The 21,159-nt window shown below is 46.9% G+C and overlaps 1 protein-coding gene across 2 annotated transcripts in view; it reads right to left on the bottom strand.

Moving 5' to 3' along the window:
- SLIT3 (slit guidance ligand 3) overlaps positions 1–20,753 on the bottom strand; it is a 619,558-nt gene extending 598,805 nt beyond the window's left edge. For both annotated transcript variants that reach the window (XM_082456399.1, XM_082456400.1), the window contains exon 1: positions 20,096–20,753. In XM_082456399.1, the coding sequence (XP_082312525.1) occupies positions 20,096–20,292 (197 nt within the window). In that variant the 5' untranslated portion in view covers positions 20,293–20,753. The remainder of the gene's footprint in view (positions 1–20,095) is intronic.
- Positions 20,754–21,159: the final 406 nt, after the last annotated feature.

Raw genomic sequence — 21,159 nt, 5'->3', positions numbered from 1 at the left:
TGGGCCACCAACCCCTCCAAGCTCATTTTGGCAAGGGGTTTCAGGAGAGAGCAGGGCCATCACCACAGCTCTCCTGCAAAGACCTAGAACCTCAGGAGGTCAGAAAGAACTTTCATTGTATAAAAACCCACAGATAGGACTGGAGTTGGGTAGAGTTTCCAAAGAGAAGGTTGACTGACAAGCCGAAAGTTCAGTAAGAACAGCAAGGGGGGCTGTCCCATGAGGACCTGAGAGCCAACACAGAAGGAATGAGCTATGAGGCTGGGCAGGGTGGTATTTCATGCTGGCAGCCCCTTCATTCTTATGTGCGTGGAAGGCAACAGCCGTTCGGCCTGGCCTGACAGGAAGCTTTGTATTTGACTGAAGCATACTGAAAATATCAAAGTCCTGTGGAATAAAAATACAGCTCCTGGGCCCAATACTTCACCTATAACCTGAAAGTTTTACTGCGTATGAAGACCCTCAAGCTAAAAGCCAAGCCACTGGAGGTGGAAGAAGGAGTACTAAAGAACAGGACCCTACAGGTGTGTGGGGAGCCACGGCTGTAACCAGGTAATAACAGTGGATCTTACTTATTGAGCGCTATGCTAGATGCTTTCCACACACATTGTCTGACTGACACGGTAGAGCAGCACCACTTGTGAGGGAGGTTAGATCCGTTTTGTGGAGGAGGAGACTGAGGTTCAGTCAGGAACGTGCTGTGGAAGGTGAGAGAAGGAGACATTTCTGTGACTGGTATAGCATATATTAGGATGATCTCTGTGAGATTACTACTTTCAACCTTTCCTACCAACAAAGATGACAATTCCATAGGGTTCAACCTAATAGAATACATTTTATATATAAGTTATTTATACAGTAATTACTTTAGCATATAATTTAATTAATTTATTATATAAGTGATATCATACGTAAATGTCCTATATTATTTACTGGTTATATAATGGTATCTATACATTACATCATATGCATAAGAGGCAGAGTGCTTAACGGTTGAGAACGTGGATTCCTGACTCGGACGACACTGGAAACTTGGCTCTACCACTTACTAGCTTTGGGACATCGAGTAAATAACGTATCCTCTCAGTGCCTTTGTTCTTCATCTACACCATGAGCTAATAATAGTACCAACTCCACAGGACTCTTGTAAAGAGTAAGAGAATACAGGCCACACGCTGGACCGGTGCCTGGCACACAGTACTGATTAGCAGTCATTGTCCCTGCTTTTGTTCACTGATGCCTTGCTACGGCCCTTGGCAACAGTCAATGCTACCTTGATTTCACAGAGACTTGCCCGGGTTTACACATCCTGCAAGAACGCATCAGCAATTCAAACTCAGGTCTTTCTGAGTCCCAAGCCCTGCTGTTCTTTCTAAGCTGGTCAGCTTCTCCTGGTAGCCTCTCTGAGCCTTCATTTGCCATTTGGTGAAAGGAGAGGTTGGATCAGCTGATGTTATGGTTCTTCCCAGCATCCTTGTATATCAAAGCAACAGCAGCAAAGACAGACAAACAAACAAACAAACAACCACGATCAAATGTTTTCAGTTCCACTGAACGCGGTCTCCTTAGCCATGTGGCTAGAAGCTTTCTGTATTTAGGGTTCCAATTTTTTTTTCCTTTTCTGCTATTTCTTTCCACAGTCCTCAGTACATTTCCTAATTAATCACTCCCACTTAATTTCCTAAAGCAATCACATCCTCCCCACAGGCAAGCAGCCTCGTCTCAGGCAGAAGCACACACACCAGCTGGTCCCACAGCTACGTGGGAGTGTGTGAGCAGCTTTTGGACACAGGCCAAAGAGTGGCACAGACACAGGAAAAACGCAGCTTTAGAGCTACACTCAGAGGACACTCTTCCCGTCCCAGTGACATGTGGGTTTCCTGGTGATCAAAAGGACACTGAGATTTGGTTCTCCAAGGAAACCCTAAGATGCAGGAAGATCTGGCTGGAGCATCCCAGGATGCAGAGAGACTCTACCGGTGGTTACTTTGTGATTCCAGGCAGGGCAATGCTGGCGAGATAGGAAGGCTTAGATTCCGCTCTCAGCTTTTCTGCTTATTTGTTGTATGAATTTGGACAAGAGCTTTCCTTTGGTTGAGCCTCAGTTTTCCCACCTTTAAAATGAGAACGGTAATATATGCCACACAGTGTGGTGTAGTGTAAGGAAAGAGCCACAAATGCGACAGCCTAGAGGAGCCTGGCGGCTGATATCAATGAGGGAAGTTGGGCTGAGCAAAAGAAAAATAACATGATGCCAAATGGCAGCTGACGCACAGTCTCAGGGTTGGAGTCACAACAGGGAGTGGTGGGGACTGCGGTGAAATGGAGACATGCCTCATCTAAACGCTAGTCAACCACTGCCATAGAGCCAAGCTGAACCCGTTGCCAAAATTTCCAATTTTTTTAAAAAAGAAGCCAGAAATGGATTTTTATATGAATTCACGAATCTTAAAATGTTGGCAAGAAACTGACACTAAAAAAAGCAAAAAACAAAAAAATACCAATATGTGAGTCAATACCATGTGAGCCAAGCACAACACTTTGGAGGGTTGGTTTTGGCCCCCTGGCCACTGGTTTGCAAGTTCTCTCAATGTAAGTATTAATTGAGACAATGTAATAATATATCAAGCACTTAGCTATGCACATAACACATAATAAACACTCGATAAATGGTAGCCGTGGTTATTATTATTATTATTGCAGTTAACTTCTCTGTAACTCAGAACCCCCATCTGTGACAATGGACATAAGGCTCATGGACGTCTGAGAAAATCCCTGAGGGTACTACAGAGGTTAACCATTGTGCATACATATTGATGCTGCTTTATTAATTGAAACGCACTTCATTGAGATTAGGTAGGACAGTGGTTCTCAACCAGAGGTGATTCTGTCCCCCAGGGGACATCTGGCAATGTCTGGAGACGTTCTTTTGGTTGTCAGACTAGGGAAGGGTGCTACTGGAATCTAGTGGGTAGGGGTCAGGGATGCGCTAAATATCGTAAAATGAGCAGGACAGCCCACAACGACAATAAAACGTCCCGCTGAAAATGTCAATAGTACAGAGGTAGAAAAACCCTGTGTAGACCGAAGTTTCCCTGTGCATCTCCTTTGTAGAAAAGACTTTATTAAGACAGAGGCGTGGATAGGTTCCTACATGGCAAGATACAGGAAAGGCTATGGGGTACAGGGAAAGAGGGATGGCAGTTGGGAGAACGAGCAGATATACACATAATTATCTCCTCTAAGAGTCTCAAAGCCCTGCTTCCTACAGAACTTTTTCATCATTGTCTTAACAACTGTCACATCAACATATTTCCTTAAAAGATACTGCTGAAGCTGCACCAATTGGAAAGTAGGATCTGGGGAAACTGAGAACTTGAGAGAGAAGCTGCTTGAGGCAAGGTCACTCAGCAGGTTACAGGGCAGACCTGGGAGAGAATCCTCTTGGGTCCTGGTCCAGGTCCCTCGGGAAGACATCACTCCATTTTGCTGTTGTCATAGTAATTATAAATCAATTCTGTCTACCCATTAAAGCAGTTATTCCATAGAATGTTCTCACAAAGCATTGTTGAACTCACCCTAGTTATTTTATGGATGTAAAAGTAATCACATTTTTGTATATTCTATAATTTCAGCTACATTTACAATCGGCCTTCACCTCAAATGGTAAAAATAATCTGGGTTATATTACACCATGGTTGTCATGCATTGCTATGACTACTCCAAACAAAGAAAACTGCTAGAAGCAAAAGCAAGCAATTCTAGTTCACCTTAAGAAGGGAAGGGAAAGGAGAGTGACTTTATCAATTCCTACATAATGCTAAGTGTTTTATATAACTTATTTAATATTCTCTATAATTGGGAACTTTTCTTTAGGTCAGTTTTCTCACACACTGCTGAACATCAGAAATACCTGGGAGCTTTACAAAATCACAACATCTGGGAAGCACCTCAAAATCATTAAATCAGAATCACTGGGGATGGGACCCAAGCATCAGTAATTTTTAAATCTCCCCAGGTGATTCCAACGTGCAACCAAGTTTGAGAGTCAGGATTTCAGGACTCATTATCATTATTTTACAACGATGCTGACATCCTAAGAGCAAAGTGAACCTGCCTAAGGGCACCCAGCTGGTGAATGGTGAAACTGTTGATTCCGACCGGGGTCTGCCTTTCTCCAAATGCCAGGCATAATCTTTCTCATTATGCCAGTTTCTCCCAGAAGTTTGCTGTCTGTGGCTTTCTCAGTTAGAGTTATTTGGTTGTAAGTTTGTGAACTTGAGCAAAAGGGAATTCACTAGAATGTGATCAGGGTCTTCTGGATTCAATGGGAATCTTTTTTTTTTTTTTTAATCAATTATTTATTTATTTATTTATTTTTATTTTTGGCTGTGTTGGGTCTTCGTTTCTGTGCGAGGGCTTTCTCTAGTTGCGGCGAGTGGGGGCCACTCTTCATCGCGGTGCGCGGGCCTCTCATTATCGCGGCCTCTCTTGTTGCGGAGCACAAGCTCCAGACGCGCAGGCTCAGTAGTTGTGGCTCACGGGCCTAGTTGCTCTGTGGCATGTGGGATCTTCCCAGACCAGGGCTCGAACCCGTGTCCCCTGCATTGGCAGGCAGATTCTCAACCACTGCGCCACCAGGGAAGCCCTCAATGGGAATCTTAAAAACAGGTCTGGGAAAAAGGAAAGCAGGCATGTCTGGTCCCTGCACAAGTGCCTAGATGATCTGGCAAGCCAACATGTCCAATGTCTTTGTCCCTCTGGTTCAGATTCCAGTTCCAGGGAGGAAGCACCAGACAGACCTGACTTGGGTCATGAGCTCATCCCTTGACTAGGAGAAGGCAAGGTCCCTGATTACAAATCCACCAGACTGTATTCTGTGAGTGCAAAAGACAATATTCCTCTAGGAAGCAAGACTGAATCCTGGGCAGCCACAACACAACACGTCTACTATGATGGAGGGAATAGAGGGACTTATGCAAGTAAGCAAGAAGACATAAGACAGTCTCACAGGTACACTATGAACTTCAAGTAGAGCTCAGCAAAAACCCGGAAGCCCCTGTAATCAAAATCATTGAAACAGATAGGGTCATTCAGAAGAAAGTTGCCCTTGGAAAAGTGGCCATGAATGGCCTCAAAATCATTTGCAAAATATTGTGAGTTTGTGCATTTTTCTAAGAACATGGTCAATTTATTTTATCAGATTATCTAGACTTTTTTTTTTTTAAGGATTTTAGGAGATCTTAGGGAAGAAAAGGAGAAGCTCCTAACAGAGCTCAGGTCCCAGAAACTACCTGGAAAAATGAGACCTAGTGTCCTGGCCTGGCACCACACAAACAAGCCTGGTAGAGCTTTGTCAACTCTGAGCCAGGAAAACAACACTTTTCAAAAAATGCAACAACAAAAACAGACACAGGTAAGAGTTAGCATGTTTGCCTGTAGTTACACAGCAGTAAGGAAGAGGATAGTCCCAAAGGAGAAAAGAAATCAAGGAAGCCAAGGGCGCTCTGGGGTCAAAAGCGAACAGGGGCCATTACAGTTCAATTGCAGATGTGTTCAAACAGCGGCACTCTCCCAAGCTGGCTCCTTGCCAAAGGGCCAGTTCTCTATCCTGTGAGGCTTTCTTCCCAGATCTAGGCATCTACAGACCCTAGTATGCAGGGACTTGAAAAATGAGGCTACTGTGTAATTAAATGTATAATTACAATTAAATATTGAATTGTTCAATGCATAAATTCATGGATGAATCAATATACAAACAAGAGAACTATAATTGTTAACTGTGGTTACTCAGTATACGGGTACTATGTAGTAAGTCCCTACTAAGAGTCAGGGACTGAGCTGGTAGCTTTAGATGACACATTTCTTAACCTCACAATAACTCTAAAAGGTACTTACTATTATACTATAACCACTGAAAAGACAAGGCTCCTAAGACTCCAAACAATGAAAGGACTGGTCTGTGGACACATGACAGTGAGCGATGGGATCTGAAACCAGACCTGTCAGCTTGAGCATCTGTGTGTTTGCCGCAGCTCCAGGATGCCTCACAATGTTCATGACCATCAACTATGTGTTGGGCATTTTGCTAATTCTTACAACAATCCGTGAAATAGGTTTTACTGTCTCCGTTTTTTTTAGATGAGGAAACTGAGTCTAGAAAGACAAGTAACTTGCCGAAGGGCACATTTTGAATACAGATTTTTTAAATCCAAATCTCTCTGGCTTTAAAGCTCAGGGACTTTCCAGCAAACCTCCTGCCTATCTAATTCAATCTGATTTTTTTAAATGTGTTGACTCAGTTTGATTTTCACAAACATTGTACAAAGCCCATAGAGAAACATAGCTCCTGCCCTCAAGGAGCTTTTACTCTAGTTAGGAGATTAGTTACACAGTATAGAAAATAACGATGATAATTACATGGCTGTAGAGTTTTTTAAACATGGCCACAAATTCTTTGGGACTTCTTCCTTGGAGAAGTGGTTCCTACACTTTAACCTGGGCTAGCTTGTGTTGCTTAGAGCAACAGAATACAGCAGAAGGAATACTATGTTACTTCTAAGACCAGTTCATAAAAAGCCAGGCAACTTCTGGGTTGTGTACTGACACAACCATTCTTAGAGCTCTGAGCCTCCATGTGAGATGTTAGGTCACTCTAAGGCTGCCATGCTTCGAGGAAGCTCAAGCCACATAGAGAGGTCACATGTGGGCACTCTGGTCAACACCCCCAACGGAGCCCAGCCTTCGAGTCAAACCACCTGGGTGCCAGACCTATGAGTGAACAGCCTGCAGATGATTCTAGTAGCCACCCATTCAAGTCTCCCCCAGTCATTCCCATTCTCTAGATGATGCCTCATACATCAGGAAGCAGACACAAGCCACCCTACTGAACTATGTCTTCAACCCTGACCCAAAGCATCATGGAGCATAATAAAATGGCCATTGCTTTACAACACTAAGTTTTGGGGGTGGTTTGTTAATCAGTAATAGGCAATCAGAATAATGGCTTTTTGAGTGGATATTTAATGCCAGGCACTGTCCTCTAAGCTTGACATGTATCACACCTCATTTGATCCTCCAGCAGCCCAAGGAAGCAGGTGATTGTTAAAGAACATGCCCAGGATTGCTTAGCTAGTGATGGCATTCAAGCCCAGATCACACTCATTCCAGCATCGATACTGTAAACTGCTCTGCTATAGAGGAAGGGAAATTCTGTCTTTGCAGAAAGTCTACAAAGCCCCAATCCAATCAGTCTTAAGAAACATGCTATTTTTGAAACTAAACATCTTTTTCTTTCTTAATTTCAGAAGGCTTACTGTGGAACTGAGCTAATTATTTGAGCCTTAATCAAGGAACAGCCACTCCCTGAAGCAGCTGTCCTGGCCTCTCTACTGCCTCTAGGAAGTCCCTTGGGCTGGTTGGATATTGGCTCCAGTCTAAACCCCAAATCCCAGCCGCTAGAAGTAAAGATGCATAGGGCTAAAATGATCCTTGGAGATCGTCCAGTCTACTCCCTTCATCCCCTTGTAAGATGAGGAAACTGAGGCCCAGAGAGGTCAAGTGACTTGTCCAAGGTCACACGGTATGTCAGAGGTACAGCCAGGTCTCCAAATTCCCAGGCAAACATTCTTTCTACTACACCATGCTGCAGTTGCTAAAAATTCCCCAGAGCTGCCTCCCTCAGCCCTCCTCTTGACAAAGCCGTTTTCCCCGCCACACGCCCACACAACTACACACAGTCACATTTGGCAAGAGGTGCCCTCAGCCCCACTCTGCTCATGAAATGCTGTTTTGCAGTGGGGCCTCTTTGTTCGTTAGCAACACAAAGAAAACTGTAGTGCAGTCTTCTCAGAAGGAGATGTTTCTTGTTTTAAAGACGGAAAGAGAGCTTCCTGGCTGAATATGGCTCGAATCAGCATGCAGCTCCAGTCGGGAAAGAACCCAGAGGAGATTTAGGTCTTTGCAAAATTTCTAGAACACACGAAGAGGGCACATGGCAGGAAGAAGCTTATGGGAAATGTTTCAGAAAGTATTAAAAGGTACGCCTAAACAGAGTAAACAGAGCAGATTGGTTACCGTCTTGTGGTATGAAGTAATTAGAATGGGGGGGGGGCACTAGAATCGTTAAAAACTCTCATGAAGTAACTGGCCTTCCCATTTTGGATTTCTGCTCTAGTCCTGTTTCCCAGCTGTCCTTTGGATCTGGCATTTTCCCTTTCTAGACCGTAATCAAGCTACCTTGGTGCTTGGAGCCCTCAGGATAGGCTCTGAAATCCCAAGTCACCCATTTGGTGCCTCTCCTTTGGTTCCACATTATTCCTTATTGTTTGTACTAGATTTGGTTCCTCGTCCATCTCCCTAGTTTCCCTGATTGGCAGAGGCTTCCTACGGCTCTGAGTGATCGTTATCGAGGCCCAAATGCTGTGATCAAGGCTGAAATGAAAGCAGGACAAACTTCTCATGAGGGCAGCTCACGCCACAAAGCTGAGGTCCCCACCAATCACAGCTCTAAGACATGTCTCTGTCCAGGTGGGTTGAGAGCAGTGGGGAGTGGGTAGACCAGATGATCTCCAGAGATACTTAAAAAGCCTGAAACCCTCTCGGCTACGGAAGGAAACGAGAGAGGGAGGGACAGAACCGAGTTCCATGGCAGAAATTCAGGACTTGTAAGCTGGCAGCAGATGGAAAGAAAAGTGCCAACTTCTAGCAGGAGGAGATGTAGTGCACGCATTTCTTAGGGCTACTGCAAGCCCCAGGTCTTCCCTTCCGAAGGATCAGGTGAACGCCACCCAGGAGCCACCCTCCTACACACAGGCACAGCACACATCTCCAGGCACAAGACGAGATCTCCAAGAAGAAACTGGGCCAAATGAAAGTTCTCAGACCCTTCCCCTCAAAGCTGAGTCTTCCCTATTACCTTCCCCACGCCTAGGCAAACCTGCCCAAAGAGCCAATTTCCGTCCAAAGCCCCCCTCCCTCATTTTCCCCTGGGAAATCTCCTACCTGCTTTGTTAAACCTAAGAGAGAAGAATGAGTGAATGAGCACCACAGGGAAACAATGTCCAGTGGTCTGGTTACAGCTGGAATAGCCCAGGAGGGGAAGCTGGCCTCCCAAAGGAGGCCCTGTATCTCTTCATGGCCTCAAATACTGCTGCGCTGTGCGTCAGTGTTTATGAAATGCTTCTCAAATAAGGTCAGTGTTCTACGCAGAGTTAGGACTCTAATAAAATGCAGAACTTGTGCTGTTTGCCAGCTAGCTGCGGAGGCATACTGGAATTCTTTCTCGGATACAATTGTTCTCAGATTAATATTTTCCCCATGAGTTTTTTTTTTATTCTACTTGTACTATTTTTTTTTTTTTATGATGTGTGAGTTTTTCTACATATTTATACCCACTAAAAGGGATGAGTGGGGCTTGCTTTCATCAGTGGTTCCTGAGGGCTTGGTGTCCCATCCTTCATTTCCCCCAACACCCCATAAATGTCCTCTCAGAACCTAGCCTGGTGGCCTTCGCCTTGTCAGTCACTTGGTGGGAAAGGATAGCCCAGATTGATTTCCACATTATTTTGAGCTGTTCCAGTGATGAGGACATTTCACTTGCCTTAGTCATCATTGTAGGCACTCAACAAATAGCTCCTTTAAATGACTGCATCCTTCACAGAGCCCCTTATTTGGTTCTACTTTCTTTTTTGCTTTTATAAATTTATTTTATTTATTTTATTTTTGGCTGCGTTGGGTCTTTGTTGCTGCGTGCCGGCTTTCTCTAGTTGCAGCTAGCGGGGGCTACTCTTCGTTGTGGTGTGTGGGCTTCTCACTGCGGTGGCTTCTCTTGTTGCGGAGCACGGGCTCTAGGCGCGCGGGCTTCAGTAGTTGTGACACACGGGCTCAGTAGTTGTGGCTCGCGGGCTTAGTTGCTCCGTGGCACGTGGGATCTTCCCGGACCAGGGCTCGAACCTGTGTCCCCTGCAGTGGCAGGCAGATTCTTAACCACTGCGCCACCAGGGAAGTCCCTGGTTCTACGTTCTTGGAAACTGCCACTTATTAATTACTAAGGCAAAAAGTCCTCTCAACTCCACCCATTTGGATTGCCAACATTGGTGTGAGGCTATGTGTGCATTTGTAAAAGATGCATCTTGATAAATGAAAAGAAAACCCCAGTAAAAGTTCAAAAACATGGGTGACCCTGAGCAAGGCCTTTGAGTCCGCTGAGTTTCCTCACCTGTAAATATAAGATTCTAAGATGAACCCTGATCATCTTTCAGATGCAGGATTTAGATATTGTGGGTGGAATCAGTAAGGTATTCCCACGGCACTAGATTTAGGAGACATTTGCAGACATCTGATCTCATTTAAACCTTGCATCAGATCTGAGAGAAGTGTTATTCCCACCATTCTAAAGGTTACAGATGAGATGATTAAGACTCAGCAAGACACTCCTATAAATTCCTGCAGTTAAAAAAAATGGATGGAAACCAGGATTCCACCTAGGTCTTTTTCCTCATTAAAGGTTATATCACACCGTACTCTCCACTGGTTTCCCATTCACACCCCTTCAAAACCCAATGTATAAAACACTTTCTACCTATGTTTTAGAGCTTGGCAGAGATGCAGAGGAGAAAAAGAATATCAGGAAAGTGCTAGATGGTCCAGAAACTTTTGTACCACATTCCTGAGCAGGACAGCTCTCCAACGAAATCATCATTGCTGAGCTTTTCAATCACAGAGGAATCTGCTCTATTCTCTGCTTGGGCTGCAGGGAGTTTAAGAGCATGTTGTATGTAACTCATCATTCACAGAATTCAGCCCCAGAGGACCTCTACACACCACCCTGGGCATCATAAAAGGCTTCAGATGGCCATGAAGATGAAGTCTGAAGTTGTTTTCCGGACACAGCCATGGATTGGGAGTCTCCAGTCTCCAATGAAGGTCCAGGCCACAAAGATCCCACGAAAATCCAATCTCAGGAACTGAAGCTTAGATGGTCAGAGTCCAAATTCAGTACTAGGCAATGGAGAGCTACATAGAGGGCAGGATCGGGCAAGAAGCCAAGCTGGAAGGGTCAAGACAGGGGCCAGGAGCCACTCAGGCTCCAGGAGAGATACACAAGATGCGCAAGTCCATGGTCAAGCCCATAAACCTCAGATTAGAAGAGGACCATGGACACACTATGCAGACAGACCCGAGCCAGGGTATACACTAATTGAGGGCAGGGGAGCAAAGAGTGGGTATGCTAGGTAGCAGACAGTAACTAGGGAGGCTGAAAAACTCAAGAAGGAGTCAAGGTGGGTGGTTAAATGTGCTGGCAGACTTTCAGGAATGACGATGCACACTGCTGCCAAAGTGCAGAATGAATCAGGGGTCAGGAACTCAGACTGGCATTTCGGACAAGAGAAGAGAAGTCTGAGCCCACACAAGTAGTGATAAGACCGTGAAAAGTGAAGTCACATTTAGTCCAGCCAGGATGCATCTTATATGCATCCTGCACCAGCAGGACCCGATCTCAGGGTGGCAGGAGCCCGGAGATCATGGCTGAAAGAAGGCAAGTAGTACACCTAACTGAAAAGGAAGGCGATCCCTGGCAAAAGCTAGGCAGATACTCGTGGGGGAAAATATTGGTCAAAAAGGCTCATCAGAACTGTTCTTGGAGGGTTTATCCCCTCAAATCCAAAATAAAAAATCATAATAATGAGCCACATAACTAGGGTGATATTCTTCCTAAGACTGGATTCAGCCCTAAACACCCTAAACTCCCCTGTTAGATAAAACTGCCTTAAGCGCAGCTCCTGTCATTTTAAATGGAGCTCAGGCCCTCTTAGGTTCAATGCAACCGTGAACTTCTGCGAATCTAAACCACGTTCCCACTTCTACCCATGGGAACCCTATTCACCCTCAAGCTCCAATTCGAATGTCACCTACTTCCCCAAGCTGGACAGGATGGGTCCTTTGCCAGGTGTCCGGAACACGGCCTTGGCACCCCTCTCGGGATGTCTTACATCAAACAGGTTCTCCCTGATTCGACTGGATATCATTGTTGTTGTTGTTTTTCTTCTGGTTCTTCTTTGAGAATTGGGTTTAGAAGACGGGTAAGGGCGGCTGACTTAACCTGGGGGAGGAATGACATGACCAGTGGTTGGAGCGCAGACCAGAGACCAGTCTGCCTGGATAAACCCCGGCTCCACTTCTCCCACCTGAGGAAGTTACTTCACCTCTCTGACTTTGTTTCCTTATCTGTAAAATGGGGACACAATGAGTTCCTGTCTCACATGATTGTCCGAAGATTGAGTCCATGCATATAAAGGGTGAGAAAAGCGCCAGGCGCAAAGAAGGGCTCCATAAATGGGAGCTGTCATGGTGATGGTGATTGTTGTTGTTATTCTTCACAAAGATGTCGGGAGTGCCTCAGCCCTCTCTGCTTCATTCTCCATCACATTCATTCCAAGCACTACTCAAGCAAATGAGCCCTGTGCCAGTGGGCGCCCCAGATGGTAGAGGAAATCACTTTGAGAAACTCAGGCTTCTCAGCTGAGCCATGCTGCTGAAAGAAGGGCCCAATATTTCAGGCTAAAATATTTTACAGGAGAGAATAACACACATATACACATCAACACACACACACACACACACACACACACACACCCCACATCCCATGCTGATGGGGCTTCTGGCACCAGCCTGACAGAACAAGGAGGAAGCAAAAGTCATGAAGGAAAAGACTACAAGAAACCAAGAGTTTAAGAGAAAATTCAACAAACAGGGGAATTAAACATTAATAGGAAATCATTCCAGAGAAAATATGAACAGAACCCCAGGGAAAGAAGATGCTACAGGCTAATAAGACCTCAACATTTTTATCCACCCCAGCAGGAAAGAACAGGACAATGTATTTATGTAATCCACACCCCAGACCACAGAAAGACTTGGAAAAAAGCAGGGAGAACTCTGTTGATTATACTGACAACCTGGATAAAGATCTGTACGGCAAGCTCACTAAAACTGCAGAGGAAATGAGGAGAGGACTGGTTATTATGTTAGAAGGGAAAATCAAAATAGAAATGTTCCTGAAAAGCTGATGAAATGAAACTATTTGCCAAAATTTAATTAGGATAAATGCAAAGTGTTGCAGTTAGATGCCAAAAGGTCAAGTGCACAAATCTGGGATGGGGGAAAATAGGATCAACAGCAGTGAGGGCTGGGGAGACACTGGGGATGCAGTGAACAGCTGGGTCAAAATGAGCCAACCCAGGGGCGGTGGCTGTCCAAAGTGAAGAGGTCCCTTTAGCATGCACTGATAGAAGGTAAGATAACAAGAGAGTGGAAGGTCTCATCCAAACTAATAAAAGGCAAAGAGAATTGGAATCTATTTAGAGGAACATAACTAGGAATGGGGAGAGTGCCTGTCTCAAAGTCTAACACGCACAGAACAGTTGAGGTGATTATAAAAGTTTATGGAAGAAAAGAGAAGACTTGGGTAAGTGGGTGGTGAGAAATGCAAGAGCAATAAGACGTTTGAAATCCTATCATTTGGGAAAAGGTTTCTGCTTGCTCTATGTGATAACAAGTAATGGGAGATAAGTTCAACCCCCAAACAAAGAAAAATTTCTTCTTAGAACTGCTTTTAAAGATGGAATAAATTGCCCTAGGAAGAACTGAGTGCCTCACCACTAAATGTAATCAAACCAAGGAGAATGACCACTTTCCCCAAAATCGTGCTGGTGGAAGATCGACCTGTACTTGGTTGGAACTTGGACAAGAAGACCCCCTTCAACCTTGAAAATCCATATTTTTCCAAATCAGGTTTTATCTTGAGCATGCTATGGAAGGAAGACTACAGTCAGCAAGAATTATGGTAATCAAAATGATAGGAATATTTATAGAGGATGCACTATGATTCAGGTAGTCTGTATATTCAATATTCATAGCATCCTATGAAGGGGTATTATTATTATTCCCATTTTATAAATGAGGAAACTGAGGTCACCCAGCTAGTTAAATGGTAAACCGGGACTGGTGACCCAACTGGCTCTGGACTTCACACCTTTACTCACAAAATTATTCCTTTCTCACTTCCCATTCCTCTCAGTATTGAGGATTTTTAATCATACACTCGTGACAATGTTTCCGAGGGAACTGCTGTACCAAACATGGTGCTAGCAACAGACCCAGGAAGACCACAAGAGAGTGGGAAGGAAAGCATAGCCTTTGGCAGACCAGCACTAGCAGTAGTTACAAAATAACAATCTAGGTCTCCAAGCAGAGGATTGCTATTATGAGTTCTTCCCACCTGAGTAAGACGGATTTAAATTGAAGGCTGGAGAATCACGAACAATGGAGAGCCTTGAAAACGCAGCACCAGAAACCACAGCAGGGCACCCTCTGATCTACTGTATCCAGAACCAGTGGTGGTTCAGAAAACCTCTCAGGAAATACCATACCTTGTTATTTTTTTGTTTTTGTTTTTTTGTTTTTCCAGCAGTTCTAAAAAGGGTTAAGACCACCTTACATAATGAGGGTGGAGCATGCTAGTAAATACAGCTGTTTCAAGTAAAAGCAGTAACAGAGGCAGACACGGGAAGTCAGTAAAAGGAGGTATTTAGGGAAAGACGTAAGGAATGAGCACTGAAAAAAAAAAAGTCAGGGCCAAAAATTCCCCATGAAAATCTGACCCCCCAAAATAAATAAATAAAATGCATTCCTTATTTAAATATACCACAAAGCAGCATGCCCATGGAAAAGATATAAACCACTTCAACCGTAATCCCCGTTTTATGGAACGGAGGCCAACCTGGGCTTAGCTGGGGAGGAGAGGGAGGGAACCAGGCACAGGGAGACTGGGCAGAGCCGACGTGTAGGCGAGGAACTTGCCTCGACAGGCACACTTCAAGTGGGCATCTCCAAACTTCCAGTTGGATGGGGCCCGAGATGAAGAAATGGAAGTAACAGCTGTGGTCACTATCATTAAGAGTTTGTGGAGGCCTATGTGCCAGGTACTGTGTTAAGCACTTCCTGTGCATTATTTCATGTAATCGCCCCCCCAGAGGACCATTTACTCTTCGCCCTTTACAAGTAAGGAATGGTAGGTGGAAAAGCAACGTACTGGGCATTGTGCTGAGCGCATCACATGGATTGCCTCGGGCCACATTCACAGCATTCCCACAGGGCCAGTGCGATTATCACCCCCCTATTACAGGCATGGAAATATGGTACAAGGGATTAAACAGACCGCAGCACAGAGGAGTGGAGTGACCCGCCCCAGGTGCAACAGCAAAGATGTAACAGAGCCAGAATTTAAACCAGAGCTGTCTTATCTCCAGAGCCCAGGCCTGAACCAGAAGGCATGGGGCTCTGAAACCTTCCTGCACGACCCACTCAGTGCAAAAGATCCCACAGCTCTCGGACCCACTGTTCTCACTTTCCAGGGGAGAAAGCACTCAGTGACAACAAACAGAACTGGGAAGAAACAAAATAACAATCAAAGTGGCAAAAATGCCAAAATAAACAAGGCCCAGCTCATGGCAAAAGCAAAACTTAATAGTGAATCTACAAATACATCGATTAACACAAGCAGAGCAGCAATCAAAAACCACAGAGAGTGCAGGATAATGCTGATGAGCTCCTGATTAGAAAATCCTATGGTTTAAGTGTTCAGGATTTCTAGCTCTTTTCATGGGCATGTGCACAGTAGGAGTTTTGCACGGTTGCTAAGCAACGTCTGGCAACCAGACTCCAGAGTGGATCACTCATTATGAGTCCTTGGTAACTCTAGTAAGGCAGTAATTTTAGTTCATGAAAGCCAAATTTTAGAAACCCTTAATAACTCATACAATAGGTTACTAAATAAGTAGCCCTTAGCCATACATAAAAAATGCAGATCTATAACTGCCCAGCTTTCACTTGTAAGAACTAAAGAAAGACTTGTACTTTTGAGATTCATCATTAATTTATTCAACACATACTTGTTGAAAACGTACTATGTGCCAGGCGCTGTTCTATGCTATGGGGAAGAGGCCCCTGACAGTTCACCAGTGAACTACAGACTATACACAAAAAAACCACAGACTATACTAGAATTCTACTTTTAGGAAAATGAGGCTCAGAGAGGTAAAGCAATCTGTTCAGTGTTGCACAGCACACTGGAGGCGGATATGTTCAGCTGCTAACGTCCAGGCCAGTAGGCTCGGCAGGAGAACACTGCTTCCCGGAAAGGCCACGTCCCCATGGTTGGTCAAGAGAGGCCCCATGATCCACCAGCTTGCCCCCGGTCCTCTGAGCTAGCCCCGAGGGCTGGGAGTACCAGGATGCAGGGCTTGGCTGTTGAGCATCTTGGAAAGTCTCCCACTTGACCTCAGGACCTCTGTGGTCAAGTAAGGGAAAGCCTATGACACGGTGTTGGTTTTTATTGGACCCAACCACCGGCGAAGCTTGCCGTCATCTGGAGTGATGGAGAAAATTAAGTTACCACATTCTCACGTTTCAGCCTTTAGCCTGTATTCCTTCGCAAACAGGAAATGTTTATTTAAATACAGCAGTCTCCAGCATGTTCCAGAGCCAAGTGAAAAACCAAAGATGTCCACTCTTGCCCCACTCCACTGTTCAGGCCACCACCTCGCCGCGGGTGAGAAGGAGGCCTCTGCCTGCCTTTAGGCAGGACGAGGCAAAGGGGCCCTGCATGAGAGTTCATTTTCTTCTGTCTCCTCTTTTTCCAGGCCGAGATTGTGGTTGGAGAAGAATTACATCTGTGGGCTCCTTTTGTACTCAGAAGGGTAAACTGCAACATCTGTTTACTCTGTGCTCCATGGTAAATGTTTTGTTTCAGGCACCACCATTCACTTCCTCTCCCCTTGTCCTCTATCTTTGCTCCATGGATAATAAATTACACTGAATTCTCCTCTGCGTTTATTTAGCTTTCTTGTGGGTGTCACCTCCCCACTGAGGGAAAAAAAAAAAATTGTCGGTAGTTTATAAACAACAGAGAGTTTCTCTGTGTGATGTGCTGACATTATGGAGAATATGCTAGAACACAGACTCCTAGCTCTGATACCAGCTTAATTATGAACAATTTAACAGGCCCCATTCCAGGCCTGAAGCAAAGTCCAAATGGTGACCACATTATCCTCAAGGACGCTTGCTTTAATGGCGTGCCATGGGTGGACAAGGTCTCAGAAGTCAACACTACCAGAGCAACAAACCCTCCCTCCCCACACAAACACACCTCTTCATAAAAGCCTCTTTGGGAGACAGAACAGCAGGAACAGAGAAGGGAGAAAATGTTTCCTCTTTGTTTTAAAACACAACATAAACATTTGACATCAGAAAATGGATCTTAGGAAGGTCCCGAGCATCTGATGGCAGGGCTGACAAAACTTAGCCACATGAAAAAAATGAGCCCTGAGAAGTTTAAAGGCTCACTAAAGGAAAGTTCCTTCTTCCGTCGTTTGCTTACATTCTTTAAGTTGGATTGCTGGTTTTCTTCTGTATATGCCATGATTTTATATACAGTTACTGGAATGCAGTGGACGCTCAAGTCATGTTTGTTGAATGAATGAAGGGAGGAATGAATGAAAAATTCCTCCCTAAAGAAATCCTTAGCATAGCTCGGAAATGCCACCGCCCCACAAGAGTTTGCAAAATTGAAATGTCACAGGTGAGTTGACTGAGAGAGGGTGTGGGGTGATGCAGGAGTATTGGGACTATTGGGAGGCTGCACCTAATCCCTGCAGTAACCCTGACCCAGGCTGCTTGTAAAGCTGCCCCCTCTCCTGGGGAGGGAAGAGACTAGAATGAGAAGCCAGCCGCATCACCCCAACGCACCCCAACCAAAGAGACATCAGTGACCAGAACCAAGGAAGAGGAGACTCAGATATTCCAAAGCACCTCCTACTTCGCCAATGCCTGCCGGTGGCCATGACAGCAGGGGGCCCATGGGAACGCCCAGGACTCCAGTCTCTACCCAGTCTCTTCAATTATAGAGCAGATGGGCAGCCCCCAGCTGCCTGGGTCTCCTGGGAGAGGTACCACGGTGGCATGCTGGCTGCAATGCTGTGCCTGCAGCTTTTGAAGACCTCCTACATGCTAGAAGGAGAGGGGCCCACTCTCCTTGGTGTCTCAAACATGCAACATGATTTTGAATATCAAAGAGAAGTAGACTCAAGACCCCAAAAGGAGAGCTAATGTCAAGGCAAGTCAAATGTTTGCAGGGTGTACCTGAAGCAGCAGCAACAGCTGCCTATTTTAAGACCCCAGCCCACGGAGAGCCCCGCCAGGACCGTCTACTTATAGATCTTGGCCCAAGCTGAACCGTGTTCCAAGGATGTCCAGCAGCGTGGTAGGGGGTATGGACTTAGGAGCCAGATGTGCTCGAGTTCAAACACTTAACTAGCTACTACATGACCTTGAACAAATGACAAAAAGGCTTAACTGTAAAGTGGAATAATAAGCAATGATCATGGTAGAGATTCAATAAGATAACACATGTAAACAAACTGAGGCACAGAAAGCATTCATTAAACATTAGCTACAGCTATTATTTCACTAACTCATGTGGCTGGCCCTGGTGTTGAGGAGGGAGGGGAATTTAGCTTATAAGTTACAGGTTTCCAAAAATACCACTAAAACAAGTTTTTCACTGGCATGGTAGAATATAATGTCTGAGTTAAGCTGTAGAAACCTGGATTCTGCCCTTTTATTGCCATCACCTTGCTGTGTGACCTTAGGCAAGTCATTTCACATTTCCAAGCCTCGTTTTCTACACATATTCATGAAGGTTCAGCTCTAACCCTCAATAATTGTTTGGTTCAACCCCACAGAATAATCACTGCACTTGAAAAAAATGTCTTGAGCCAAAGGTAAAGCTCCAGGAAAAAGGAAGGCAGTTCTACTGAGTCTCCGCTCAGGGACACATAAAAAGTAAGCGGAAGAGAAGTGGAGGGACAGGAGGTGATTAACAGGAATAACACACTCTAGGACAATACATCTTAGTCTCTTGCCCACTCTCCTCCAGACTAAAGTCAAGAAGGCAGAATCTTGAAAACCCATGCACCTACTCTAAGACATGTGCAGAAGGGGGCAGCGGGAGAGCAAGGCATGCAGAAATCTACCAGCTAGAGCAAACCCTCACCCACTTCTGGGCTGTGTTCCCAGTCCAGTTCCAACCCCCTCTACCATTTCTCCCTCCTTTCCCACTCCCCAACTGCAGGCTAGGAAGAGCCCACCCCAGAGTCCAAGTTTTGAAATTGGTCCGAGGATCAAAATGATAAATGTTTCCAAAACGTTGACATATGAAAAGTAAATATTTGGTTGCACAATTGGGGTTAAAACGAGGGTCAATCCACCCCACTCTCCAAGCGCCTCTCCTCTTGCTGCCAAGCCCAGGATCCGAGGCTGAGTGCGGTTTGTAAGATTATAGCGCTGGGTCTCATTTAAAGGGCTGTCAGCATTTCCATTCTCCGGCCCGTTTGGGGAGGCATTTATAACCGAGCCATAAAAAATTCACCGGGGCTGCAACTTGGCATCTCCGAGGCCGCGCTCCAGGCAGGGCGGGTTTTGCAAGCACCCACTCTGAATTGGTTCGGTTCCTCAGAAGTTAGACCTTCAGACACACTCTCAACTTTCCTCGCAAGGGCAGCCAGAGAGCGGCTGGCCCATTCTGATCTCCAAGCCGGTCACAGTCTCTCAGGCCCTCTCTCCTGTCTCCGTGCCCTGACGCCCCATCACCCTTCAGCTTTCTCCTTCGCCCCCTCTTTAATGAGCGCGGACCCCTTATCCTCACCCTAAGACCTCCCTGTCTGCAGTGTCATCTCTCCTTGCCTCCTGCCAGCATTCTCCTTGGAAGCTGTCAGCTGGCCCTGCGTCTGGCACCCTCACCCCTGGAGAGACACTGCTCTTTGCTCACACTGGGGTCCTCGTGACCTCTCTCCCCAGACCTGCCCAAAGCCACAGACCCCCAACTCAGAGAGTGAAGGATCCGATGCAGGAGAGGGTGAAGGCAGAGACTGCAACTAGCGCGGCCAAGGAGAAGGAAGGATCTGGCGCCGGGGGGCCCCTCTGTGGGACCCAGGTGGGTGGCCCGCGTGAGGCAGGGCGGGGCGGGGGTACTCACAGGCGCTCGGCGTTGCGGGGGATGCCCCGGGGAACCGCCCGGAGGCCCAGCCCGTGGCAGTCCACGCTGGCGGCGGAGCAGGTACACTTGGTGGGGCAGGCGGCAGCGGGGGGGCCGCTCAGAACACTCGCCAGCGCGAAGGCCAGCACCAGGCGGGCGCGCACCGCGGCGCCTTCCTCCGTCCGCCCGGGGGCCATAGTGTGTAGGGGCCCGCGCCCGGAGGAGGTTGCCTCGGCGGGGCAAGACGCGTGGAGCCCACGGAGGTGCGCTGGGAGCACGGGCGGCCTGGGGAGCGGGCGGCTGAGTTGGCGCGGAGGAGGAGCGAGCTCGGCGCTCAGGCGCACGGGGCGCGGGCGGAGCGGGGCGCGCCGGGCGGCGGCGGCGGCAGCAGCAGCTCCATCGGCGGGGCCGGCGCTGCCCCGCTGCGCATCGCTCGGAGTGCCCAGGTGCCGAGCGCCCCCTGGCCCCGCTGGCCCGCGGCCCGGGGCGCGGGCCGGGTTGGGGACCTGGGGCGAGCGCAGTGAGGCACGGCGCGCCGGGAGGTTCGGCTTGGGGCTGGGCTCGGGAGCGCGGCGGCGGTGGCGGCGGCTGAGGCACGGGGCGAGCGGGTGAGCTGGCCGGCGCTCGCTCTCTCCATTCACTGAGCCGGGCAGACACCGGAGACGTGGGGCCCACCCCTCCCGCCCCCCAAAAACGCCAGCTCCGCCTCCCATTGGCTGCGCCGCGCGTCATGTCGACTAAGTTGGGAACTTTGCTGGAGCAACCGAGAGCTCGAAGGGAGGAGGCAGCGGAGGAGGGAGCTCGGCCAGCAGGGCCCCAGAATTGAGGCTTACTCACTCTGGGGAGCCAAGGACTGATCAGGCTGGTGGCCCTGAGCTGGGCATGCTACCCAGTATTCTTTCCTTCTGTCCCAACACCGGCCCGCAAGGGGGCATTTGAGTACCCCGACTTTATAGACAAAAACTCAAAGTTCAGAGAAGTGAAGTGACTTGCCTGGTCACAGCCACGAGGGACCCCAAACCGCGGCCCTCTCATTCACCCATGTTTCACTTCACAGCCCATCA

The sequence above is a fragment of the Balaenoptera physalus genome (assembly GCF_965194825.1).
Source record: "Balaenoptera physalus genome assembly, chromosome: 3".
In the NCBI taxonomy this organism is placed as follows: Eukaryota; Metazoa; Chordata; class Mammalia; order Artiodactyla; family Balaenopteridae; genus Balaenoptera; species Balaenoptera physalus.
This window is presented reverse-complemented; position numbering and strand designations above follow the sequence as displayed.